Raw genomic sequence first — 27429 nt, 5'->3', positions numbered from 1 at the left:
ATTGAAATTAATTAAGATATTGCATGACGAGGCAGTAACGATAAGTCATGTCAGCATCACGTGCAAAACCATTTCTAAGAATTGGAACGAGGAAACAGATACAAGAGATAACAAAATTTTTATTCTAGTATCAAAGAAAAAAAAGTGATAAGAACGCACGCAGAAAAGATAATAAAAAGAACTGTGGACTTTTCCATGACAATTAAAGTCTGTGCAACATGCCCCGAAGCTGAAAACGTGACGTACAGGCTGCATTGTGTTATGGTTAATAAAGCAGTTATCTGACACGTTATTGCTTTAAATTAAAGCGTTTGTTGACGTGATCTCAAGGGAGAACTAGTCAATAGGACACAAAAGCATACAGGTTTTGTTATGGTTATGCAGTAAACAGACACGCTACTCTACGTGTCATTTCAACAGCTTGAAGGAGGCGAAGATATTGAGATACGATATGAGAAACCATAAAGGCGATTCTCAAAACATGAATAACTGCTCGACTAAAAGACATAACAAGTACGACAAAGAAATGGATCACGCTTTTACCCTTATTTTCCACAACATCAAAAGGCTGCAAGATGGCCGCTTGTGCAACAGTACTCCGAGTCTTGACCAAGTTGACGTTCAATCGGAGATAAAGCCGGCTATGGCACTGAAGGTGCCTTTTCATCGAGCACGGTGCAGATCAGACCCTTCACTTGGACTACCAGAAGAAGACATGGCACACCGTGTGAAGCTTTCTGGCGCTCGTGCTAAATCTGGGTCCTTTTGTGGTAGTGACGCTAGTCCATTACAGAGACGAAAAGTCAGATTCGCGGATGATTATGCGACAAAAGACAAGCTTAAACCTCCACCGTTAACCAAACGACCATGGTCAGATCTACAACCTCTTATTGTTGTTACAAAAGAGAGTTGATATTGCTTTGGGCAAAACTATTGAAGAAATGGTGTTAATCGAATTGTTTTGTGCATTATTTTAGTGTGGATAAAACCTGGAGGTCTGCATTGGCATGTTGATGAGCAACCTAACAACGATGGGAATAAGCTGTAGTAGGCACGCATTCCAATACAGAGGGAGAAACATCATACTCATCAGTACTGATTCTCTCCTGCTGTGAACAGGAATTTTTTTCGGTGCTGTTCAGTGGTCCAAACAGCTTACGAGTGCAAACTTCGCAAACCGAGGGGTTTCTGATACAAAGCAGCTTTTCGGCATCACAGAATCGTTGTGCATAATTTGTTGTTATATTTTAAGAAGAACGCAACATTCCGTAACTAATTAGATTGCTTTGGTTTTGACGTTCAAAGGGCTCATTAACTGAACAAGATCCAAACTTAGTTGTTAATACTATTACGAACCAAAGCTGTTATGCGGGCTATGACTCCTATGTAAAACTTGATAAAGACAGATAAAGAAAATATATGTATTTGTTAATATCAGTAAAAAAATATTACATCTACATTAACTCTATAGCCACTGAAGCAAAATTAATTTGCCTTCATTAACTAAACTTGACCGGGAACGTTAAAAGCAATGGAACGTTTTAATTAACTGCATCTTCGATTTTGTCTAGATTTGAGGGACAGCCTGAGTTAACCCTCGGACGTACAAGGGGGGGGGGGGTGGATGCCACCCCCCCCATAAGGTTTTTTCCAAATTTTGAAAAAACGATTTACTCTACAATGCTGAAACTTTCAGTAGCTGTTCATTCATCCTTTGCGGAAATTTTGATATGTCAACAATGTGTCCATGGTGTTTGACGTTGCCATGGCAACGTCATAAATACAAGCAGATCTTGCCAAAAATCGTCATTTTTACCATTTTTCTTAATTTTTTCCAGTTTTTTAACACAGAAGTGCAAAATGTGTTTATTTTTACATTCCGTAAGCCTTCTGGCTTGATTTTGCATCAATTTCCGTTATTTTTTGACTTTCTAAGAAAATGTTGAAATCCAAGATGGCGGATCCAAGATGGCGGCTCTAATGACGTCACGTGACGTCATGTGACGTCACGTGACGTCATGTGACGTCACAGCCAATTAAAATTTTGTCATCTTGTAGAGTAAGTTAAGGGCTTTCTTCTCAGTTCAAAATAATTTCGCTACGCCTTATTATAACGAAAACTCCGGGGAGGGGTTCCATCCACCCCCCCCTTGTATGATGGTGGGGGTGTGAGTTTGCTTGTACGTCCGAGGGTTAATGATACACCCTTCATGAGAGTATCAAACTTGAAGAATGGCTGAAGATCATATCCAGAAATGGAAAAAAAAAATGTGTAAGAGCTGCAGACGTTGTTATTGAGTTTAATTTGTGCCGTGATGCCCCGAAGCGAGATTAAAGCTGCTTGTCGGTATCAGTAATTGCCAAATGTGCGTGCATTATTTCGCAAGTCGCTGGATAGAATTCGAAACGCCTCCAAAATGGAAACAAGCTTCATTTATTTTGTTGTCAAAGGCGAAGATTACTACTCTTTTTATTAACATTCTGCGGTAATATTTGCAAATCAATTCCTCTCATTTTTTTTCATTAGAAGCCATAAGGTTTTCAAAATAAAAGTGTCTAGTTTGTTTCTGCCACGAAACCCTTGAAATTCAAAAATAATAAGAAAATCGGTTATCATGTTTCGGAAAGGTACCGGTAAAGTAGTACAGATAAGAAATAAGAAAAAAAAAACGAATCACCAGGAAACACGTTTACCCTGAAAAATGGTAGAAGAGGTGACTTAGTCATTATAGTTGCCATATTTGGAGTTTACTTTACAATTTTAAGAGAGGATGATTTGCTAACTGAACATTTTGTTCACAAAAAAGTGAGCGAGATTAACATTATTCTGGCTAGAAAGAAATATAACCCTAGGCCATAGGCCAAGGGGTGGTGCTGGTGGTTGTTGGAGGGGAGGGGGGGGGGGGGGTGTTAGTCCACTGTATGCAAAATAATGCGTTTTCGTTGTTTCAGTCGGAAAACAATCCGAGCAGATTCGGTCAAAGCATAATTTACCCGAGATCTTCTCGCTTATGAAAACACAAAACAACAACTTGAGCATACCAATTTTCAATATTCTTTCACGAATTTGTGCTGTCTTTCCAGATATTCAGCTATAAGAAGCAAACAGATTTAAAGAATTGTAACAGGAAAATTTATTATTGTTCTCTGCGTTTCGGGGCTTCAACGCGTAAGCGTGCGAAATAATATAGCGATGATGTCATTTTCGGCAACAAGTTGATTGGCAGCTCTTCGTCACAGCATCCAGGCATCGCCTATGAAGACAAAAAATTAAAAGAACATACCGGATTATCTCTCTCCCCTCCCCGCGAGATTATCTAAGGTACGAATTAAAACTTACGTGCGCTGACAACAACAACAACAACAACAATGGAGTACCCGCCGTTTTAGAGTAACGTAAAAATTAAAGGAGTTCGTAAGTTTATGAAAATGGGCAAAAAAAAGCAAAAGCGGCGTGTCTCGATTTTACTTTTACGTAAAATGACCTCCCCTGTTAACAGAAGCCTCTTATACAGAAATGCAATGTCGAAACCCGTACTAGCTTCGCAGCTAACAAAGGACAACAAAAATCCACACACACCCAGTACGTTTTATATGGTTTAAATACTTTAATTTTTGCCGAGACAATAAGTGGCTTTTGCCGGCAGTTAAGCCTTAACATGTTAAACCCGGATTTTTTCGGGATTTGGAAGAATGGCCATTCAACCACTTATGAAGTCACCAGTTTACACGTCAGCAGACTTTTGTGATGTGCAATTTATAGAGGTTGGATAGATCTTTCCACAGGAGTGTCCATCTTGAATATTGACTACATTCCGACAGAGCTAATCGAAAAAACCGTCATCTTTTTTAGGTGTAAAATTGGTGCTAAAACAGACCAATATACCCGTACTTGATCAAGGTCGCCTTTCCAGGGTTTTCCATTGATTAAGATCAAAACTTTTCAGGCCAGTAGAAGGGGTACACAGAGTAAAAGATAGAGAGAATAAGAAAGCAGAGAAAAACGAAAAGGAAAGGAGCAAGGAAAAAAATCGGAACGGTTCAGCAAAAAAAGAAAAATATTGCATATTTTTACATGGAGACGTAAGGACGGTTAAAAAACGTGTTTTTTTGGAGTAATTTTAGCATATTAAGGGTTAAGTTCCAGATCTACAACGATTTCAGTCTGCAGTCGAGAAAATAAAAAAAATATAATAAAAAAATTCAAACGAAATTGCTTAAGACGAAAGAGTACATTTGTTTATTAGAATTCAACGACAAAAGAGGCAAGATCATTACTTCTAGTCAGCACCAACCTAATGCAGCATAAATCTAACCTCTCTAAGTTTAAACCGGACGCATCACAAACAAGCGAGGGTTACGATACACATGTACTTCGCTTTTTTTTCGCCAGAGTTTTTCAATTGACTACCTTTTTCTTACTAATTTTCGCGCGTACCTAGTTTCGCGAAAATTCGGGAGCCGAATTTCGCGGGTATTAATTTTCGCGATAGCAACAAAAATTGTAGCAAAAGTGTATTAAATTTCGTGATTTTGTCAGTGTTGTATGGATAAGTCGTCAAAGACTAAGGAGCTACTGGAAATATACAAAGTTCTGGCTCAATGTAACTACAAGGAGACTGCAAATGGAAACTTTGATGACTGTACTTAAGAGGTTTTGCCCTATTTATTAGGTAAAGAAAGCAGTAATCAGTGGAAGGGTGCGAGTCGAAAAGAAGGCGGAAAGGTGTTTTCAATGTTTGAGAGTTGCAGTTCCAAACATTTAAAATTTTTATTGTTTTGTGGTAATATGGTATTAATTTTCGCGTGTTTAAATTTCGCGCAATGTATTTTTCGCGCGTACTAAATTTCGAGATTATTTTGAAATCGCGAAAATCGCGAAAATTAGTACTCGCGAAAATTAGTAAGAATAAGGTACATTTGATACAGACTAGGAAAATGCCAAGTCTGTATCGAATAAAGTGTAGTCGGAAGTACTCTGAAAAATAGATAAAGGTTCAGTCAACTCTCTCTAAAACGGACACCGTCTGGACCGGCTCCAACTGTACGTTTTAGAGAGGTGTCCGTCTTATTATAAGGAGTTAGTTACAGCAAAATGACTGAAAAACGGCAGGGACGGGACCAACACCAGGTGTATGTCTTAAAGAGGTGTCCGTTAAGAGAGATTTGACTGTATCGGTGATAGCTTTTGTCAATCACGGTTACACGAGTAGCCCAAACTTGCAGTATGATTTAAGGAGCTACGCCATGGGGATTTCGCAGATATTTGGTCTAAACTAGTCTGAAATTAGTGGTAGGCAACTTAACCCATGAAAGACATTATCTTTGAACATCTAAAGGAGATATATATATATATGTCTGAATTTATCAAAACCGGGTCAAAGAAAAGTGACGTCAGTATTCTTGAACAAGTACGTTACTGCGCGAATGGGCTTAAAACGCCACAAGAAAGGGAAAAAAAAAAAGAAATACAGCGCTGAAAGGTAGAGAAGAGAGAGGAGAAGAGAAAAAAAGACTGACATTCCCTTTAGTTTTTATATCATCGAGTTTGGAGATAGTCTCTGGCGAGAAAAAAACGCGTTTACAGCGATTTGCGCTTGAAACGGTGAAAATTTCCTTGACCTGGTTTTGATAAATTCAGACATATGATTCAATAGATTCAATTTTCTCGCCAGAAACTATCTCCAAACTCGATGATATAAAAACTAAAGGGAATGTCAGTCTTTTTTTTCTCTTCTCCTCTCTCTTCTTCACCTTTCAGCGCTGTATTTCTTTTTTTTTCCCCTTTCTTGTGGCGTTTTGAGGCAATTCACGCAGTAACGTACTTGTTCAAGAATACTGACGTCACTTTTCTTTGACCCGGTTTTGATAAATTCAGACATATGATTCAATAGTATGACCGGAGAGGCTAGTGAATGTTACACTGGAGCAGGGAAAGCCTAGATTTCTCTCTAGATGCATAGAAAATGATTGATTGTAACTCAAGAAGCTCATTCTCGGCCTTTCCGGTCATACTATTGAATCAATGATTCAATAGTATGACCGGAGAGGCTAGTGAATGTTACACTGGAGCAGGGAAAGCCTAGATTTCTCTCTAGATGCATAGAAAATGATTGATTGTAACTCAAGAAGCTCATTCTCGGCCTTTCCGGTCATACTATTGAATCAATTGATTCAATAGTATGACCGGAGAGGCTAGTGAATGTTACACTGGAGCAGGGAAAGCCTAGATTTCTCTCTAGATGCATAGAAAATGATTGATTGTAACTCAAGAAGCTCATTCTCGGCCTTTCCGGTCATACTATTGAATCAATGATTCAATAGTATGACCGGAGAGGCTAGTGAATGTTACACTGGAGCAGGGAAAGCCTAGATTTCTCTCTAGATGCATAGAAAATGATTGATTGTAACTCAAGAAGCTCATTCTCGGCCTTTCCGGTCATACTATTGAATCAATGATTCAATAGTATGACCGGAGAGGCTAGTGAATGTTACACTGGAGCAGGGAAAGCCTAGATTTCTCTCTAGATGCATAGAAAATGATTGATTGTAACTCAAGATGCTCATTCTCGGCCTTTCCGGTCATATTGAATCAATGATTCAATAGTATGACCGGAGAGGCTAGTGAATGTTACACTGGAGCAGGGAAAGCCTAGATTTCTCTCTAGATGCATAGAAAATGATTGATTGTAACTCAAGAAGCTCATTCTCGGCCTTTCCGGTCATACTATTGAATCAATTGATTCAATAGTATGACCGGAGAGGCTAGTGAATGTTACACTGGAGCAGGGAAAGCCTAGATTTCTCTCTAGATGCATAGAAAATGATTGATTGTAACTCAAGAAGCTCATTCTCGGCCTTTCCGGTCATACTATTAGTATGACCGGAAAGGCCAAGAATGAGCTTCTCGAGTTACAATCAATCATTTTCTATGCATCTAGAGAGATATCCAGGCTTTGCCTGCTCATACTATTGAATCAATTGATTCAATAGTATGACCGGAGAGGCTAGTGAATGTTACACTGGAGCAGGGAAAGCCTAGATTTCTCTCTAGATGCATAGAAAATGATTGATTGTAACTCAAGAAGCTCATTCTCGGCCTTTCCGGTCATACTATTGAATCAATGATTCAATAGTATGACCGGAGAGGCTAGTGAATGTTACACTGGAGCAGGGAAAGCCTAGATTTCTCTCTAGATGCATAGAAAATGATTGATTGTAACTCAAGAAGCTCATTCTCGGCCTTTCCGGTCATACTATTGAATCAATTGATTCAATAGTATGACCGGAGAGGCTAGTGAATGTTACACTGGAGCAGGGAAAGCCTAGATTTCTCTCTAGATGCATAGAAAATGATTGATTGTAACTCAAGAAGCTCATTCTCGGCCTTTCCGGTCATACTATTGAATCAATTGATTCAATAGTATGACCGGAGAGGCTAGTGAATGTTACACTGGAGCAGGGAAAGCCTAGATTTCTCTCTAGATGCATAGAAAATGATTGATTGTAACTCAAGAAGCTCATTCTCGGCCTTTCCGGTCATACTATTGAATCAATGATTCAATAGTATGACCGGAGAGGCTAGTGAATGTTACACTGGAGCAGGGAAAGCCTAGATTTCTCTCTAGATGCATAGAAAATGATTGATTGTAACTCAAGAAGCTCATTCTCGGCCTTTCCGGTCATACTATTGAATCAATTGATTCAATAGTATGACCGGAGAGGCTAGTGAATGTTACACTGGAGCAGGGAAAGCCTAGATTTCTCTCTAGATGCATAGAAAATGATTGATTGTAACTCAAGAAGCTCATTCTCGGCCTTTCCGGTCATACTATTGAATCAATTGATTCAATAGTATGACCGGAGAGGCTAGTGAATGTTACACTGGAGCAGGGAAAGCCTAGATTTCTCTCTAGATGCATAGAAAATGATTGATTGTAACTCGAGAAGCTCATTCTCGGCCTTTCCGGTCATACTATTGAATCAATTGATTCAATAGTATGACCGGAGAGGCTAGTGAATGTTACACTGGAGCAGGGAAAGCCTAGATTTCTCTCTAGATGCATAGAAAATGATTGATTGTAACTCAAGAAGCTCATTCTCGGCCTTTCCGGTCATACTATTGAATCAATGATTCAATAGTATGACCGGAGAGGCTAGTGAATGTTACACTGGAGCATGGAAAGCCTAGATTTCTCTCTAGATGCATAGAAAATGATTGATTGTAACTCAAGAAGCTCATTCTCGGCCTTTCCGGTCATACTATTGAATCAATTGATTCAATAGTATGACCGGAGAGGCTAGTGAATGTTACACTGGAGCAGGGAAAGAGACTAGATTTCTCTCTAGATGCATTGATATGTCCCCTCCTCTATTGAATCATGATTCATGTATGACAGAAGACAAGTTACACTGAGCAGGGAAAGCCTAGATTTCTCTCTAGATGCATAGAAAATGATTGATTGTAACTCAAGAAGCTCATTCTCGGCCTTTCCGGTCATACTATTGAATCAATGATTCAATAGTATGACCGGAGAGGCTAGTGAATGTTACACTGGAGCAGGGAAAGCCTAGATTTCTCTCTAGATGCATAGAAAATGATTGATTGTAACTAAAGAAGCTCATTCTCGGCCTTTCCGGTCATATTGAATCAATGATTCAATAGTATGACCGGAGAGGCTAGTGAATGTTACACTGGAGCAGGGAAAGCCTAGATTTCTCTCTAGATGCATAGAAAATGATTGATTGTAACTCAAGAAGCTCATTCTCGGCCTTTCCGGTCATACTATTGAATCAATTGATTCAATAGTATGACCGGAGAGGCTAGTGAATGTTACACTGGAGCAGGGAAAGCCTAGATTTCTCTCTAGATGCATAGAAAATGATTGATTGTAACTCAAGAAGCTCATTCTCGGCCTTTCCGGTCATACTATTAGTATGACCGGAAAGGCCAAGAATGAGCTTCTCGAGTTACAATCAATCATTTTCTATGCATCTAGAGAGATATCCAGGCTTTGCCTGCTCATACTATTGAATCAATTGATTCAATAGTATGACCGGAGAGGCTAGTGAATGTTACACTGGAGCAGGGAAAGCCTAGATTTCTCTCTAGATGCATAGAAAATGATTGATTGTAACTCAAGAAGCTCATTCTCGGCCTTTCCGGTCATACTATTGAATCAATGATTCAATAGTATGACCGGAGAGGCTAGTGAATGTTACACTGGAGCAGGGAAAGCCTAGATTTCTCTCTAGATGCATAGAAAATGATTGATTGTAACTCAAGAAGCTCATTCTCGGCCTTTCCGGTCATACTATTGAATCAATTGATTCAATAGTATGACCGGAGAGGCTAGTGAATGTTACACTGGAGCAGGGAAAGCCTAGATTTCTCTCTAGATGCATAGAAAATGATTGATTGTAACTCAAGAAGCTCATTCTCGGCCTTTCCGGTCATACTATTGAATCAATTGATTCAATAGTATGACCGGAGAGGCTAGTGAATGTTACACTGGAGCAGGGAAAGCCTAGATTTCTCTCTAGATGCATAGAAAATGATTGATTGTAACTCGAGAAGCTCATTCTCGGCCTTTCCGGTCATACTATTAGTATGACCGGAAAGGCCAAGAATGAGCTTCTCGAGTTACAATCAATCATTTTCTATGCATCTAGAGAGATATCCAGGCTTTGCCTGCTCATACTATTGAATCAATTGATTCAATAGTATGACCGGAGAGGCTAGTGAATGTTACACTGGAGCAGGGAAAGCCTAGATTTCTCTCTAGATGCATAGAAAATGATTGATTGTAACTCAAGAAGCTCATTCTCGGCCTTTCCGGTCATACTATTAGTATGACCGGAAAGGCCAAGAATGAGCTTCTCGAGTTACAATCAATCATTTTCTATGCATCTAGAGAGATATCCAGGCTTTGCCTGCTCATACTATTGAATCAATTGATTCAATAGTATGACCGGAGAGGCTAGTGAATGTTACACTGGAGCAGGGAAAGCCTAGATTTCTCTCTAGATGCATAGAAAATGATTGATTGTAACTCAAGAAGCTCATTCTCGGCCTTTCCGGTCATACTATTGAATCAATGATTCAATAGTATGACCGGAGAGGCTAGTGAATGTTACACTGGAGCAGGGAAAGCCTAGATTTCTCTCTAGATGCATAGAAAATGATTGATTGTAACTCAAGAAGCTCATTCTCGGCCTTTCCGCTCATACTATTAGTATGACCGGAAAGGCCAAGAATGAGCTTCTCGAGTTACAATCAATCATTTTCTATGCATCTAGAGAGATATCCAGGCTTTGCCTGCTCATACTATTGAATCAATTGATTCAATAGTATGACCGGAGAGGCTAGTGAATGTTACACTGGAGCAGGGAAAGCCTAGATTTCTCTCTAGATGCATTGAAAATGATTGATTGTAACTCAAGAAGCTCATTCTCGGCCTTTCCGGTCATACTATTGAATCAATGATTCAATAGTATGACCGGAGAGGCTAGTGAATGTTACACTGGAGCAGGGAAAGCCTAGATTTCTCTCTAGATGCATAGAAAATGATTGATTGTAACTCAAGAAGCTCATTCTCGGCCTTTCCGGTCATACTATTGAATCAATTGATTCAATAGTATGACCGGAGAGGCTAGTGAATGTTACACTGGAGCAGGGAAAGCCTAGATTTCTCTCTAGATGCATAGAAAATGATTGATTGTAACTCAAGAAGCTCATTCTCGGCCTTTCCGGTCATACTATTAGTATGACCGGAAAGGCCAAGAATGAGCTTCTCGAGTTACAATCAATCATTTTCTATGCATCTAGAGAGATATCCAGGCTTTGCCTGCTCATACTATTGAATCAATTGATTCAATAGTATGACCGGAGAGGCTAGTGAATGTTACACTGGAGCAGGGAAAGCCTAGATTTCTCTCTAGATGCATAGAAAATGATTGATTGTAACTCAAGAAGCTCATTCTCGGCCTTTCCGGTCATACTATTGAATCAATGATTCAATAGTATGACCGGAGAGGCTAGTGAATGTTACACTGGAGCAGGGAAAGCCTAGATTTCTCTCTAGATGCATAGAAAATGATTGATTGTAACTCAAGAAGCTCATTCTCGGCCTTTCCGGTCATACTATTGAATCAATTGATTCAATAGTATGACCGGAGAGGCTAGTGAATGTTACACTGGAGCAGGGAAAGCCTAGATTTCTCTCTAGATGCATAGAAAATGATTGATTGTAACTCAAGAAGCTCATTCTCGGCCTTTCCGGTCATACTATTAGTATGACCGGAAAGGCCAAGAATGAGCTTCTCGAGTTACAATCAATCATTTTCTATGCATCTAGAGAGATATCCAGGCTTTGCCTGCTCATACTATTGAATCAATTGATTCAATAGTATGACCGGAGAGGCTAGTGAATGTTACACTGGAGCAGGGAAAGCCTAGATTTCTCTCTAGATGCATAGAAAATGATTGATTGTAACTCAAGAAGCTCATTCTCGGCCTTTCCGGTCATACTATTGAATCAATGATTCAATAGTATGACCGGAGAGGCTAGTGAATGTTACACTGGAGCAGGGAAAGCCTAGATTTCTCTCTAGATGCATAGAAAATGATTGATTGTAACTCAAGAAGCTCATTCTTGGCCTTTCCGGTCATACTATTGAATCAATTGATTCAATAGTATGACCGGAGAGGCTAGTGAATGTTACACTGGAGCAGGGAAAGCCTAGATTTCTCTCTAGATGCATAGAAAATGATTGATTGTAACTCAAGAAGCTCATTCTCGGCCTTTCCGCTCATACTATTAGTATGACCGGAAAGGCCAAGAATGAGCTTCTCGAGTTACAATCAATCATTTTCTATGCATCTAGAGAGATATCCAGGCTTTGCCTGCTCATACTATTGAATCAATTGATTCAATAGTATGACCGGAGAGGCTAGTGAATGTTACACTGGAGCAGGGAAAGCCTAGATTTCTCTCTAGATGCATAGAAAATGATTGATTGTAACTCAAGAAGCTCATTCTCGGCCTTTCCGGTCATACTATTGAATCAATGATTCAATAGTATGACCGGAGAGGCTAGTGAATGTTACACTGGAGCAGGGAAAGCCTAGATTTCTCTCTAGATGCATAGAAAATGATTGATTGTAACTCAAGAAGCTCATTCTCGGCCTTTCCGGTCATACTATTGAATCAATGATTCAATAGTATGACCGGAGAGGCTAGTGAATGTTACACTGGAGCAGGGAAAGCCTAGATTTCTCTCTAGATGCATAGAAAATGATTGATTGTAACTCAAGAAGCTCATTCTCGGCCTTTCCGGTCATACTATTGAATCAATTGATTCAATAGTATGACCGGAGAGGCTAGTGAATGTTACACTGGAGCAGGGAAAGCCTAGATTTCTCTCTAGATGCATAGAAAATGATTGATTGTAACTCAAGAAGCTCATTCTCGGCCTTTCCGCTCATACTATTGAATCAATTGATTCAATAGTATGACCGGAGAGGCTAGTGAATGTTACACTGGAGCAGGGAAAGCCTAGATTTCTCTCTAGATGCATAGAAAATGATTGATTGTAACTCAAGAAGCTCATTCTCGGCCTTTCCGGTAATACTATTGAATCAATGATTCAATAGTATGACCGGAGAGGCTAGTAAATGTTACACTGGAGCAGGGAAAGCCTAGATTTCTCTCTAGATGCATAGAAAATGATTGATTGTAACTCAAGAAGCTCATTCTCGGCCTTTCCGGTCATACTATTGAATCAATTGATTCAATAGTATGACCGGAGAGGCTAGTGAATGTTACACTGGAGCAGGGAAAGCCTAGATTTCTCTCTAGATGCATAGAAAATGATTGATTGTAACTCAAGAAGCTCATTCTCGGCCTTTCCGGTCATACTATTGAATCAATGATTCAATAGTATGACCGGAGAGGCTAGTGAATTTTACACTGGAGCAGGGAAAGCCTAGATTTCTCTCTAGATGCATAGAAAATGATTGATTGTAACTCAAGAAGCTCATTCTCGGCCTTTCCGGTCATACTATTGAATCAATTGATTCAATAGTATGACCGGAGAGGCTAGTGAATGTTACACTGGAGCAGGGAAAGCCTAGATTTCTCTCTAGATGCATAGAAAATGATTGATTGTAACTCAAGAAGCTCATTCTCGGCCTTTCCGGTCATACTATTGAATCAATTGATTCAATAGTATGACCGGAGAGGCTAGTGAATGTTACACTGGAGCAGGGAAAGCCTAGATTTCTCTCTAGATGCATAGAAAATGATTGATTGTAACTCAAGAAGCTCATTCTCGGCCTTTCCGGTCATACTATTGAATCAATTGATTCAATAGTATGACCGGAGAGGCTAGTGAATGTTACACTGGAGCAGGGAAAGCCTAGATTTCTCTCTAGATGCATAGAAAATGATTGATTGTAACTCAAGAAGCTCATTCTCGGCCTTTCCGGTCATACTATTGAATCAATTGATTCAATAGTATGACCGGAGAGGCTAGTGAATGTTACACTGGAGCAGGGAAAGCCTAGATTTCTCTCTAGATGCATAGAAAATGATTGATTGTAACTCAAGAAGCTCATTCTCGGCCTTTCCGGTCATACTATTGAATCAATTGATTCAATAGTATGACCGGAGAGGCTAGTGAATGTTACACTGGAGCAGGGAAAGCCTAGATTTCTCTCTAGATGCATAGAAAATGATTGATTGTAACTCAAGAAGCTCATTCTCGGCCTTTCCGCTCATACTATTGAATCAATTGATTCAATAGTATGACCGGAGAGGCTAGTGAATGTTACACTGGAGCAGGGAAAGCCTAGATTTCTCTCTAGATGCATAGAAAATGATTGATTGTAACTCAAGAAGCTCATTCTCGGCCTTTCCGGTCATACTATTGAATCAATGATTCAATAGTATGACCGGAGAGGCTAGTGAATGTTACACTGGAGCAGGGAAAGCCTAGATTTCTCTCTAGATGCATAGAAAATGATTGATTGTAACTCAAGAAGCTCATTCTCGGCCTTTCCGGTCATACTATTGAATCAATGATTCAATAGTATGACCGGAGAGGCTAGTGAATGTTACACTGGAGCAGGGAAAGCCTAGATTTCTCTCTAGATGCATAGAAAATGATTGATTGTAACTCAAGAAGCTCATTCTCGGCCTTTCCGGTCATACTATTGAATCAATTGATTCAATAGTATGACCGGAGAGGCTAGTGAATGTTACACTGGAGCAGGGAAAGCCTAGATTTCTCTCTAGATGCATAGAAAATGATTGATTGTAACTCAAGAAGCTCATTCTCGGCCTTTCCGGTCATACTATTGAATCAATTGATTCAATAGTATGACCGGAGAGGCTAGTGAATGTTACACTGGAGCAGGGAAAGCCTAGATTTCTCTCTAGATGCATAGAAAATGATTGATTGTAACTCAAGAAGCTCATTCTCGGCCTTTCCGGTCATACTATTGAATCAATTGATTCAATAGTATGACCGGAGAGGCTAGTGAATGTTACACTGGAGCAGGGAAAGCCTAGATTTCTCTCTAGATGCATAGAAAATGATTGATTGTAACTCAAGAAGCTCATTCTCGGCCTTTCCGGTCATACTATTGAATCAATGATTCAATAGTATGACCGGAGAGGCTAGTGAATGTTACACTGGAGCAGGGAAAGCCTAGATTTCTCTCTAGATGCATAGAAAATGATTGATTGTAACTCAAGAAGCTCATTCTCGGCCTTTCCGGTCATACTATTGAATCAATTGATTCAATAGTATGACCGGAGAGGCTAGTGAATGTTACACTGGAGCAGGGAAAGCCTAGATTTCTCTCTAGATGCATAGAAAATGATTGATTGTAACTCAAGAAGCTCATTCTCGGCCTTTCCGCTCATACTATTGAATCAATTGATTCAATAGTATGACCGGAGAGGCTAGTGAATGTTACACTGGAGCAGGGAAAGCCTAGATTTCTCTCTAGATGCATAGAAAATGATTGATTGTAACTCAAGAAGCTCATTCTCGGCCTTTCCGGTCATACTATTGAATCAATGATTCAATAGTATGACCGGAGAGGCTAGTAAATGTTACACTGGAGCAGGGAAAGCCTAGATTTCTCTCTAGATGCATAGAAAATGATTGATTGTAACTCAAGAAGCTCATTCTCGGCCTTTCCGGTCATACTATTGAATCAATTGATTCAATAGTATGACCGGAGAGGCTAGTGAATGTTACACTGGAGCAGGGAAAGCCTAGATTTCTCTCTAGATGCATAGAAAATGATTGATTGTAACTCAAGAAGCTCATTCTCGGCCTTTCCGGTCATACTATTGAATCAATGATTCAATAGTATGACCGGAGAGGCTAGTGAATGTTACACTGGAGCAGGGAAAGCCTAGATTTCTCTCTAGATGCATAGAAAATGATTGATTGTAACTCAAGAAGCTCCTTCTCGGCCTTTCCGGTCATACTATTGAATCAATTGATTCAATAGTATGACCGGAGAGGCTAGTGAATGTTACACTGGAGCAGGGAAAGCCTAGATTTCTCTCTAGATGCATAGAAAATGATTGATTGTAACTCAAGAAGCTCATTCTCGGCCTTTCCGGTCATACTATTGAATCAATGATTCAATAGTATGACCGGAGAGGCTAGTGAATGTTACACTGGAGCAGGGAAAGCCTAGATTTCTCTCTAGATGCATAGAAAATGATTGATTGTAACTCAAGAAGCTCATTCTTGGCCTTTCCGGTCATACTATTGAATCAATTGATTCAATAGTATGACCGGAGAGGCTAGTGAATGTTACACTGGAGCAGGGAAAGCCTAGATTTCTCTCTAGATGCATAGAAAATGATTGATTGTAACTCAAGAAGCTCATTCTCGGCCTTTCCGGTCATACTATTAGTATGACCGGAAAGGCCAAGAATGAGCTTCTCGAGTTACAATCAATCATTTTCTATGCATCTAGAGAGATATCCAGGCTTTGCCTGCTCATACTATTGAATCAATTTATTCAATAGTATGACCGGAGAGGCTAGTGAATGTTACACTGGAGCAGGGAAAGCCTAGATTTCTCTCTAGATGCATAGAAAATGATTGATTGTAACTCAAGAAGCTCATTCTCGGCCTTTCCGGTCATACTATTGAATCAATGATTCAATAGTATGACCGGATAGGCTAGTGAATGTTACACTGGAGCAGGGAAAGCCTAGATTTCTCTCTAGATGCATAGAAAATGATTGATTGTAACTCAAGAAGCTCATTCTCGGCCTTTCCGGTCATACTATTGAATCAATTGATTCAATAGTATGACCGGAGAGGCTAGTGAATGTTACACTGGAGCAGGGAAAGCCTAGATTTCTCTCTAGATGCATAGAAAATGATTGATTGTAACTCAAGAAGCTCATTCTCGGCCTTTCCGGTCATACTATTGAATCAATGATTCAATAGTATGACCGGAGAGGCTAGTGAATGTTACACTGGAGCAGGGAAAGCCTAGATTTCTCTCTAGATGCATAGAAAATGATTGATTGTAACTCAAGAAGCTCATTCTCGGCCTTTCCGGTCATACTATTAGTATGACCGGAAAGGCCAAGAATGAGCTTCTCGAGTTACAATCAATCATTTTCTATGCATCTAGAGAGATATCCAGGCTTTGCCTGCTCATACTATTGAATCAATTTATTCAATAGTATGACCGGAGAGGCTAGTGAATGTTACACTGGAGCAGGGAAAGCCTAGATTTCTCTCTAGATGCATAGAAAATGATTGATTGTAACTCAAGAAGCTCATTCATTTTCCCTTACACTGGAGCAGGGAAAGCCTAGATTTCTCTCTAGATGCATAGAAAATGATTGATTGTAACTCAAGAAGCTCATTCTCGGCCTTTCCGGTCATACTATTGAATCAATTGATTCAATAGTATGACCGGAGAGGCCAGTGAATGTTACACTGGAGCAGGGAAAGCCTAGATTTCTCTCTAGATGCATAGAAAATGATTGATTGTAACTCAAGAAGCTCATTCTCGGCCTTTCCGGTCATACTATTGAATCAATTGATTCAATAGTATGACCGGAGAGGCTAGTGAATGTTACACTGGAGCAGGGAAAGCCTAGATTTCTCTCTAGATGCATAGAAAATGATTGATTGTAACTCAAGAAGCTCATTCTCGGCCTTTCCGGTCATACTATTGAATCATATGTCTGAATTTATCAAAACCAGGTCAAGGAAATTTTTCACTGTTTTAAGCGAAATTGCTGTGAACGCGTTTTTTTTCTCGCCAAACTCGATGATATAAAAACTAAAGGGAATGTCAGTCTTTTTTTTCTCTTCTCCTCTCTCTTCTTCACCTTTCAGCGCTGTATTTCTTTTTTTTCCCCCTTTCTTGTGGCGTTTTGAGGCAATTCACGCAGTAACGTACTTGTTCAAGAATACTGACGTCACTTTTCTTTGACCCGGTTTTGATAAATTCAGACATATATATTTTTATTGTATTGATATTAGTATTAGTGTGGTTTTTAGTTTTTAGCAGTGTCCCCTAATTAGTATGGTGTATTATTCCCAGGCTATTAGGTTTTGACACTTTAATAAAGTTCTCACTCACTCACTCACTCTACAGGCTTGCCTCTCGTTACACGGTACCAGGTCCTCATTTTATTGGCCGTAAAAACAAAAAGGCAATTTACCGGGAGTTCACTGATGCCACGTTCACCAAACAGAAACAACGAACCAAAGACGAAGAACATTTGGGAATCATAGGCCCTATGATAAAAGCCGAGGTGGGAGACACTATAGAAGTTGTATTTAAGAATTTGGCGACGAGGGAGTATTCAATTCATCCTCATGGCATCCTTTACAGGTATTTAACAGAAGCTTCTTCTCATTATTTTTTTACGTTTATGTTTATTTTAATTTAGGGACTTTAGGGACGGACCATTATTTTTTGAGGGCGGAGTATAAAAAATATTGAAAAAAAATTTTTGCAGGGCCTAGAAAGACAAAATAAATTGTTTGCAAACACGATATGTATAACAAAATATAGTCTGCATTTCGAAAAAAGAAATGTTTGCAGAGGTGCATTTATTAAAAAAAAGTTTGCAGAGGAAAATATTTTATTCCCCCCCCTCCCTCCAAGAAAATAATGGTCCGTCCCTTGGAGGCATTTCGTCTACACGTAGACGACATAAACGATACAGTCAACTCTGTCTTAACGGACACCTCCATAAGACGGACACCTGGTGTTGGTCCCGTCCCTGCCTTTTTTCAGTCATTTTACTGTAACTAAGCTCCTTATAAGACGGACACCTCTCTAAGACGGACAGTTGGAGCCGGTCCCAAAGGTGTCCGTTTTAGAGAGAGTTGACTGTAGTCGTAAAGGCATATGTTCTTGAACGCTCTCCAAAGTGAATTTACTAATTAATCAGTCAATTAATGAATTACTTCACTAAAACGACCAATTGTCTCAATTTACGTATTCCTATATAGACAGCATAAACACATAGGGCGACCTTTGCTGAAGTCATGTCGTTTACTTTTTGAAAATTTTGGCTGTTTTACGACTAACGCTTTATTATTTTTCCATTAGGGTTAACAGTAGTTAAAAATTAATTTCCATTGTTTTTAAAAGTAAAAAATAAGTTTCCATAATTGAAAAACATATTTTTGGCCTTAGGACCATTCTGGGACAAAGAAGTGACCCAATCTGTCTTATTTAAAATTACTGACCAATTTTTTACGGTTAACATATTTTTCGGCTAACGGGTTCAGTAAACTTTCCAATTTCGACGCCTAACGACTAAACTTTTGGCCGTTTTACGGCTAACGGTTAACTCCATTGAGACCTTCTTACCTTTGATGACCGTCAAAGGCGTTCTATCTTTAAGAAGCTTAATTAAGCAAACTACGACGACAACGGCATAATGGCAACGAAAACTTCGCCAAACCAAAGGTTTAATGAGCAGAACAATAGCTCTGTACGTGAATTTTTAATCTTGGTACATGTTCTAGCCTTTTTCTGCGAACCAACAACGTGAAATGACCAAATTCTTCGTATCTTGGGTAACGTAAACCAAGACGGCTATTTTTTCGTTTTTCTATTCGAGTTTGAACGCTCTCTTGACATATTTAGCTGGAGCTAACTCTTAAACCGACAGATAGACTGAATACATCTGGATATATAATTGCGAGATTCTCAAGTGAAATATAGATTCAATTTTACTGGGCGTTGTCCTCGGTGTTGCCGTCGTTAAGCTCCCTAAAATTTTGAACAATCAACGACGGCCTTTGCCGGTTTAACTGACCTCTATTATCCAAGTCCATTGGCACTATGTGAAAATAATTCAACGGAAGTGAACTAACTGAGTTTGCTTAATTTATCAAGCAAACACGACGAAGGGTCTTCTTACAAGGACAACACGACAGGGACCGACACCGCTGACAACGCAATTGCGCCTGGAAAAATTTACAACTACGTGTGGGAAGTGTCTGAACGAGCGGGACCTGGTCCTAAGGACACAGCATGCTTAACATGGGGCTACTACTCTGACGTGAACCCAGTCAAAGACACGAACACTGGATTGGTGGGACCACTGATTATTTGCAGAAGGGTAGGTGTTTTGCTGTAAGTGGGAAGAAAAAAAAAATAAAAATAAAAAAATAATAATAATAATATACAACAACTTTATTTCACATAATATTTTTTAAAAAAAGGTAACATGTGGATAAAAAGGTTCTAAAAGTCGAACCCAGGAACCAAGAACCAAGTCGAATCGAACCCAGGCCACAATGGTGGGAGGCGTTAATTTTGACTGTCTTTGCATTTTGCTTCCAACTACAAAAACCAGTTTTACAATTGTTGATAGTTTCTCTTGTTGTTAATCGTTCCAGGGAACCCTAAACGATAAAGGAATGAGAAATGACGTTAACAGAGAGTTTGCAGTCTTGTTTGACGTGTTTGACGAGAATTCCAACTGGTACCTTGACGAAAATATCAATAAATATGTTACTGAAGATCCAGGATCCCTGGACCAGCTTAAAGCAACATTTGACTTCTGGGAAAGCAACCTCAAAGCCACCATCAACGGATACGTTTTTGGAAACGTTCCGGGTTTGACCATGTACAGCGGTGAGAAGGTTGTCTGGTATCTTCTTCAAGTTGGAGGTTTCACCGAAATGCATACAGTTCATTTTCATGGCCAGAGCATTTTGTATGTAAGTAAAACCATGATTTTATAATATTAGAGAGCTTATACAGCAAACAAATGCAACAACGGCAACGTGAACGAGATCGTCACCAAACAAAAGATTTTTAAAAATTAGCAGAACAATACCTCTAAGCGTGCGTTTCAAATCTGGGTACAGATTCTCTGCGGCCGTTCGCTGCGAAACAACAACGTGAAAACAGCAAATTAAATTCTGCGTATTTTGGAGAAGGTGAACGACGGTTGCTAATTTGTTTTTGTTTCTATCTGGGTTGAACGCTCTCTTTACATATTTAGCTGGAGCTAGTTCCTAAACCAGTAGATACACTGAATACAGATGGATAATCGCGAGATACTCGAGTAAAATATAAATTCCTTTTTCACCAGGCGTTGTCCTTGGCGTCGCCGTCGCCGTCGTCAATGCTTAAGCTCTCTAATAGCGAACTTCCTACCGTCGCAATTGTCAAAAAGTTTGCTGGATCCGAAATTATTTCAAAAGATTGTCAGTAATTAATTCAGCAGTCATTGCGGCTAGAAAAAATAGTAGTAGTACCTATGTAATTAGCATTGTGTGTAATAATAAAGTTGCATTCAATAAAAAAAAAAATTTCAATGAGTATAGTTATATCCATTCAAAGATTCTCACTCGAAACTATTTAAAAAATGGTGTTCGAAATAAGAATTCCGTTTTCAAACACCAAAACCTATATTACAAAATAAAATCCGAGGTGAAAAAAAAATTCGGTCGCTCAAATGGCGACTAATAGTTTTCACATTAAATACATCAGCCCTGACCTTTCTTTGACGATGCTCGTTGCGGGCCCAAGGGAGGCCCACAACCCTAATCTTGACAGTGACTCACTCCTCCGCAGAGGCATCTTTTTACGGGATGGGAAATGGGAAGAGGTAAAAGGTAAGCGCGCGAAGCCTGGCGAGAATGGCAACAAAAGCGTGCGGGGGACACTGGCAAGGTCGCATTTCCCATCGTCGACCGCGCTCCCCCTATTTTTCATTTTTCGTGTTTTTTTTTTTTCGCCTTTCACCCTGTAGGAGCCTCTGCGGAGGAGAGAGTGACAGCGATAAGCAGATTGCGTATCACGCGTGCGTGCCACGTTTATAACAGGGCCGTAGTGTTAGTTTTAGCGTTTAAATCCGATTACACGACAAGAAGAGCTAATGAGATATTTTAGTGGGCACCTGTGACGAGTTGCAAAACCAGAATTCGAGTTATCGGGCTATATCAAGGGAAACGAAATTTAGTTCGAGTAAGCGGGGTTTTCGAGTTCATGTCCGAGTTTGAGTTAACCGCGAAAAAACGACTGAAAGGTGGGATCAAATCCAAGGGAAATGGGACTTAGTTCAAGTTAGCGGGGGTAGTTCGAGTAATTCAAGGTCGAATAACCGGGGTTCTACTGTAACAGCCAAATATAGCGTCATGCCCTTCATATTCTTGAGACATTCTTTGTGCACACATTTGAACGAAAGTTTCGAAACTTAGTAAAGCATTTCCACGTTTTGATGTGTTTTTATTTCGCGTTTTATGTTAGAAATCACAGACCTACCACCGTGGCGATGTGTACGATCTGCTGCCGGAATCGTTCGCGACCGTTGAAATGGTTCCTGACGCGGTTGGAACCTGGATGCTACACTGTCACGTGAATATTCACATTACTGGTGGCATGAACGCATTGTTCACAGTTTTAGCTCCGACAAGTAAGTTGCTTAATGCGATTTCTATCATTTAATACGCAGTTAAATCATACCAGGAGCCCATTGGCTGACTGTTGGCAAACTCAAAATTTCTCTTTCAAAATATCTCAAAACAATATCTCAGAATAAACTTTCAAAATATCTCAAACAGAAGTACCTAACAGCTAATCCCTTTAAGTATTTGGAGGAGTTATTCAAGAAAAGGAATTCAGCGTTTCTTCTGTACATGGTTATGTGAGAGGGGTACCATTTTAAATGGAAGGAATAAAAAGGTTACGTTTCCTGTTAAAAATATTATATAAAGAATTTGGACCTCGGGCTAGAGTAAACAACTTTGTTTATCAACTCCCCTACCAAGTCCTACATTAACTGTAAAACTGAGCCCTAGATTAACACATTCAGAACTCGAAAATAATTTTAACCCTTATTATGCTAAACCCGGGCCTGATATTTTCGGGATTTTGAGGAGTGGTCATTCAACCACTTGTGACTTCGTCAATTTTGCACGTCAGGAGATTCTTGTGATATGCAACTAAAGTCCTAGCCAAACGGTAACGCAAGTAGTCGCAAGTTGAACTTGCGCACAGACTTTCGTTGGGTGGCCAAACGAACTCGCAAGTTTACTCGCAAGTGCACGCAAGTTGTCAAAAAAGCCATTTCAATGAAACTGCGCGGGATGAAGTAGACAGCAAGACTTGCGTTGGGTGGCTAAACGGTGAAAAACTTGCGTTGACTTGCGTGCAAATTTGATCTTGACCAATGTGAACGCAAGTCACCGCAAGTCAACGCAAGAGCATGCAAGTCCTGTTCAAACGAGACGCAAGTACCAAGTTAAAACTTGCGTCTTCTTGCGTCTCCGTTTGACCAGGCCTTAATACAGGTTGGATAGATCTTTCCACACGACTGTCCATTTTGAATATCGAATGCATTCTGACAGATAAAATAAAATAGTAAAATAGACCATTATACCAGTACTTTCCAGGGTTTTCCATTTAGAAAGATCAAAACTTTTCCGGCCAGAAGAAAGGATGTACAGAGTACAAGGCCAAAAGAAGAAGAGCGAGGAAAAAATTCGGAGCGGTTCCGCAAGTTCAAATTTTGGCTTATGCGCATGTACCAAAGTTAAATATTGCACATTTGGCTGCAGTGCGAGAAAGTGCAGTTTTAACAAAGTTAGGAAAAGTTTTGCACCGTAGTGCCAAATAATCAATTTACGGTTAAAAACGTGTATTTAGGAGTAATTTCAGCACTTTAACGGTTAAGAGAACAGGTCAATTTACTTCTTAACGTGCTTTCTACATGTAATTCTGTTTTATAGAGCTGAAGCGCCCTGAAGCGAGCTAAGTTTCGTAGGATTTAGGATTTTAGGTATTTTGGCTAATGATCACCTTTGGAATCAACTTGTTCTAACACACCTCTTATTTTGTTTATAGGCGTACCAACTAAGAAGCCGCCTCCACCCACTGCCGGGTGTTCAAGAATCGCCACTTGCATCACTCTTATTTTGACGACTTTTGCACTTTTTATAATGTAGAACTGTAAGCCACCATATATATTTGCATCGAGGCGAAAACATATTGTAACCCAATATATAGTGAAATTGAAAGGGGGAGGGGGGGAGCGCAAAACGTGTTTTTACTTATTCCAGAAGAAATTAAGGAAAGAATTATGGCCAAATTGGATTCATGAACTTCTTTTATTACAACTTACCAGGTAATATGTTGGATTTTGGTGTGTTACTTTCAATTATTTTCCTTATGTGTTTGACGTTTCGAAGTCTGACAACCGTTATTTTGACAGGCTGCAGTTTTATAGCTCTTTTAGACTTTTTAGATTCAGGTTTTGCGACTTTCCTAAAGTTTCTTTACAACTGACATCCAAGATGGCTCATTTAAGGTGGGAGAACCTTAACTACAAAATGGTGCAAAATCTGTAGCATGGAATTGCTGAAACTTACATTATTTTTAAAGTTTATGACGTCACAAAAACTTAATCACGTCATAGCTTTTTCAATATCGCGAATCTTAACAAATCCATGATACAGATTTTGCTTCCAAATGCACTCTGCCCGTGTTGTTGATTTAAACGGAGAAAATGTAAACTGTGTGAGTTTTTAGGGTTTTTGTGTTCTGGTCAGGTGTCTTTCCAAATATGGTCATGACTACCGAAAATGAAGGCCACATTCAATAGAGCAAAAAAAAAAAAAAAAAAAAAAAAAAAAAAAAAAGAAGGAAAAGATATGGATAAAAGTCATCCATAGTAACTATTATGTAGTTAAGGGTCTCCCTCCTTAAGATGGCGGATTCAAGATAGCGTGCTTTAATTGATGACATAATTTTGTTGTGATACGACTTAGTAATTGACTATTAAACAACTTTGTATAATTTGCATACCATATCGTTTAATTATTATAGCATTGTTTTCTTGGTACAGATGACGGAGGCAATCCTTAAAATTTACGTTATAAAACCTATTACATCTGTTGATATTGAGACAAAACTTAAAAAAAAAAACAAAAAAAAAAAACAATTCAGTGTGCACTTTCGGGTGATGACTCTGCACTTTTTTTGGTATTAAATTGTAAACCCGGAAATTTTTCAGAGTTGTTGTCCTGTTTTTCAAGCTAATCTCTAACATTCACAGCATTAGATGTGTATCTTCGTTTATAGCATTGTTCAAGGAAGCGTTACGCATTATTTATAGACCCACATCTTTTGCAAACTCCTTTGCCCAATCAAACCGAAAAGGAAAACATTGACACCGTTTCAATAACGCTTTAATAAGAACAAAACAAGGCTTTTTTACTATAAGAACCCTTCGTCCAGCGAGGAAGCGTCGCTCTGGTCACCTACAGAAATACAACAATACATAAAAGATAGCAACATTGGCATGCTTTCGGCTACCCTTCGTTACCTTTCGTTGACGTGATTCCTTGGTGTTGCATTGTGCATCCTTGATGCGCAGGATTTTACGCGTAATTAGCTCGCGCACATAAAAAAATGGCGACTTTTTCTATACGGCTTGCCTTGCGTAGGAAATAAATCGACGTTTTCTAAGTCGTTAACAAGCATAGTGACGTCATACATGAGTAAAACGGTAGCTGGGGTAGAAAAACATGTGAGCAACTCAAGTTGGCGTCTCCAAGTTTTATTATCCAGCACTCCTTAGGCCTACTTACAAGTTTGATAAGTTTTAATTGAGGTAAATAAGTTATGAATTAACCTCAGCTGCCCAAATCATAAGTGACTTCAGTCCTTCAATCCCGCAATTAAAAAATCTTAGATGAGGCTCACTTTGTCAATTTACCATAGAAGAATATCCAACACGAATTGTTTCGTGTAGTAAGATAAATCGGCCTTATATTGTTACACAGTGCCCAAAGAAAAAACCTATCTTTGGGCACTGTGTAACAATGTAAGGCCGATTTATCTTACTACACGAATCAATTCGTGGGCACAGTGTAACAAAACTTTGAAATTAAAACTAGGAACCACTAATAGTGGTTTGCTCAGCTAACTAACTAAGAGCAACCTCTGAATAAAAAAGCAATAAACCTTCATTAATGAAAATAAGTTCAGCTGGCGAGCTTCCGTGAAAACTAATATAAAACCTAGGACTATGAACGAAAAACTCAAAAGAATAAGTTACCAAAATGTTTATCTACCAAATTAACTGTGGTATTGGAAATTGTACACCTGTACAAAAAAGCTGAATAAGGATAAACACAGAAATGACTGAAACAGAGGAAACAAATATTTTAAATGAACATAACAATGACTGAATTTTCCGTATTTCAGTCATTGTTATGTTCATCAGTTAAAATATTTGTTTCCTCTGTTTCAGTGGCATGCCTGTAAACTAGCTATCTCGAAGAGATATGAAGTCAAGTGCATGACCACTATAAACAACATTTAAACCACTATAAACACAAAGCGAATCTAATTTAAGATTCTTTAATTGCTGGATTTCACTTTGCGATGCCATATTTTTTTCCCTGTCCCAATAACTTAAAGGGACTATGTCACGGAGATTTCGCAGATTTTTGGTCTAAACTGTTCTGAAATTAGTGGAAAGCAACTTAACCCATAAAAAACAGTATCTTTCAACATCTAAAGGAAGATATTATCATAATTTGTGGATAGAAATCAAGCTAGGGGCTATAAATATCAATTTTTTGAAGACGCGCGGAAACAATTTGAAAACGTTTGCCTAACGTTTTCAAATTACAATCCGTTTCCATCCGCGCCATTCGCAGCCAATAATGCTAGTCAACAGTTTCAGTGCCCTAATATAGCAATTTTAAATAAAAATGTACTATTATTTTCAGATTTTATGCGACACAAATATACATTTTGGCGGTTCAAAAATCTGGGAAAATCCGTGACATAGTCCCTTTAAGGTGGCTCCATATAGTTTCATTGCCGCTATCTTCTAGTCCAAGCTTGCCGGAATCTGCGTGCACGAGCTGAATATAAAGGTCGTGCAAAAATGCTCATCCACATATTTGTCTTTGCAAATATTTTTCATTTAACACTTGATATACTGTCTACAATCAATTAGCTGTACCTTGAATTTATCTGAGGAAGACTCTTTTAGTACCTCAATCTGGTTTCTATAGCAACTAGCGCCAGAGATGGTTAGAGAGAGATGGTTATGACACAAGTTTACTTCAAGGCAGTCTCGATGGATTTTCCTTGTTTTCAGGACTAAGCGTTTTGGAGCGATCTTAAAACACATTGAACGCCTTTCAAATGGTGACTTTTTTTAGTTGGTACATGAGTAGGGCTTTTCTGTTTTTCGCACACTGATGTAAATAAATTATCGAATTTCATACATACGTTAATGCAGTGAGCGCAAAAAACGAAAATTGCGAAAACCGCCAAGAATTAACATATGTTTGAAATGCGATGATTTTTTCACGTGTGCGAAAAGCAGAAAAGTCCTACCTGTGTGCCAACTAAATCAATTCACCATTGAAGGCGTCCAATATGTTTGAAGATCGCTCCAAAACGCTTAGTCCTGAAAACAGGAAAAATTAACCGAAACTGCCTGGAAGTACGCTTACGTCATAAAACAAGCCAGCTATCTCTGTCACTAGTTGCCATAGAAAACGAGATTGAAGTACTAAAAAGCTCTTCCTCAGATAGATTAACGCTACAGCTAATTGGTTGTAGACATTACATCTAGTGTTTTAAGAAAGATATTTGCAAACACAGAAATAAGCTCGTGAGAAAATTAATTGTAACGACAGATTACGATATAGAGCCACCTTAAACCCAAAATTTATCATTGATAATGAAAATGTCCCGAATTAAAACCTCAAAAGATACGTTTACTCGACTATTTCAATTTCACCAAAGCCTTTGGGTTGGTTGGGCCAGGTGAGGAAACTTGGAAGAAGTGCGCCAAATCGAGTTATTGCGGTAGTTAATTTTCGCACTTCTTCTAATTTACTTATTAACCCAACTTACCACAACTGATT

General features: G+C 39.1%; 1 protein-coding gene across 1 annotated transcript; it reads left to right on the top strand.

Moving 5' to 3' along the window:
* The first annotated feature begins 17783 nt into the window (after positions 1 to 17783).
* LOC144641829 (hephaestin-like protein) lies at positions 17784 to 24179 on the top strand. The gene is made up of 5 exons (XM_078500852.1): positions 17784 to 17896; positions 19418 to 19643; positions 19924 to 20247; positions 21785 to 21950; positions 23381 to 24179. Exons 1-5 carry the CDS (start codon positions 17802 to 17804, stop codon positions 23479 to 23481), a joined length of 912 nt encoding a protein of 303 aa, XP_078356978.1. The 5' UTR covers positions 17784 to 17801; the 3' UTR covers positions 23482 to 24179.
* The last annotated feature ends 3250 nt before the right edge of the window (positions 24180 to 27429 follow it).

The sequence above is a fragment of the Oculina patagonica genome, chromosome 2 (genome assembly GCF_052425735.1).
Source record: "Oculina patagonica isolate OP01 chromosome 2, crgOcupat, whole genome shotgun sequence".
NCBI lineage: Eukaryota > Metazoa > Cnidaria > Anthozoa > Scleractinia > Oculinidae > Oculina > Oculina patagonica.
The sequence above is the reverse complement of the archived record's forward strand: the minus strand, read 5'-3'. Positions and strand labels throughout refer to the sequence as shown.

Coding starts and splice junctions, on each gene's coding strand:
- LOC144641829 (XM_078500852.1), top strand. CDS start 17,802: ATGATAAAAGCCGAGGTGGGAGACACTATAGAAGTTGTATTTAAGAAT. Junction 20,248..21,784: donor ATGGCCAGAGCATTTTGTAT/GTAAGTAAAACC, acceptor GTTTTATGTTAG/AAATCACAGACCTACCACCG. Junction 21,951..23,380: donor CACAGTTTTAGCTCCGACAA/GTAAGTTGCTTA, acceptor TTTTGTTTATAG/GCGTACCAACTAAGAAGCCG.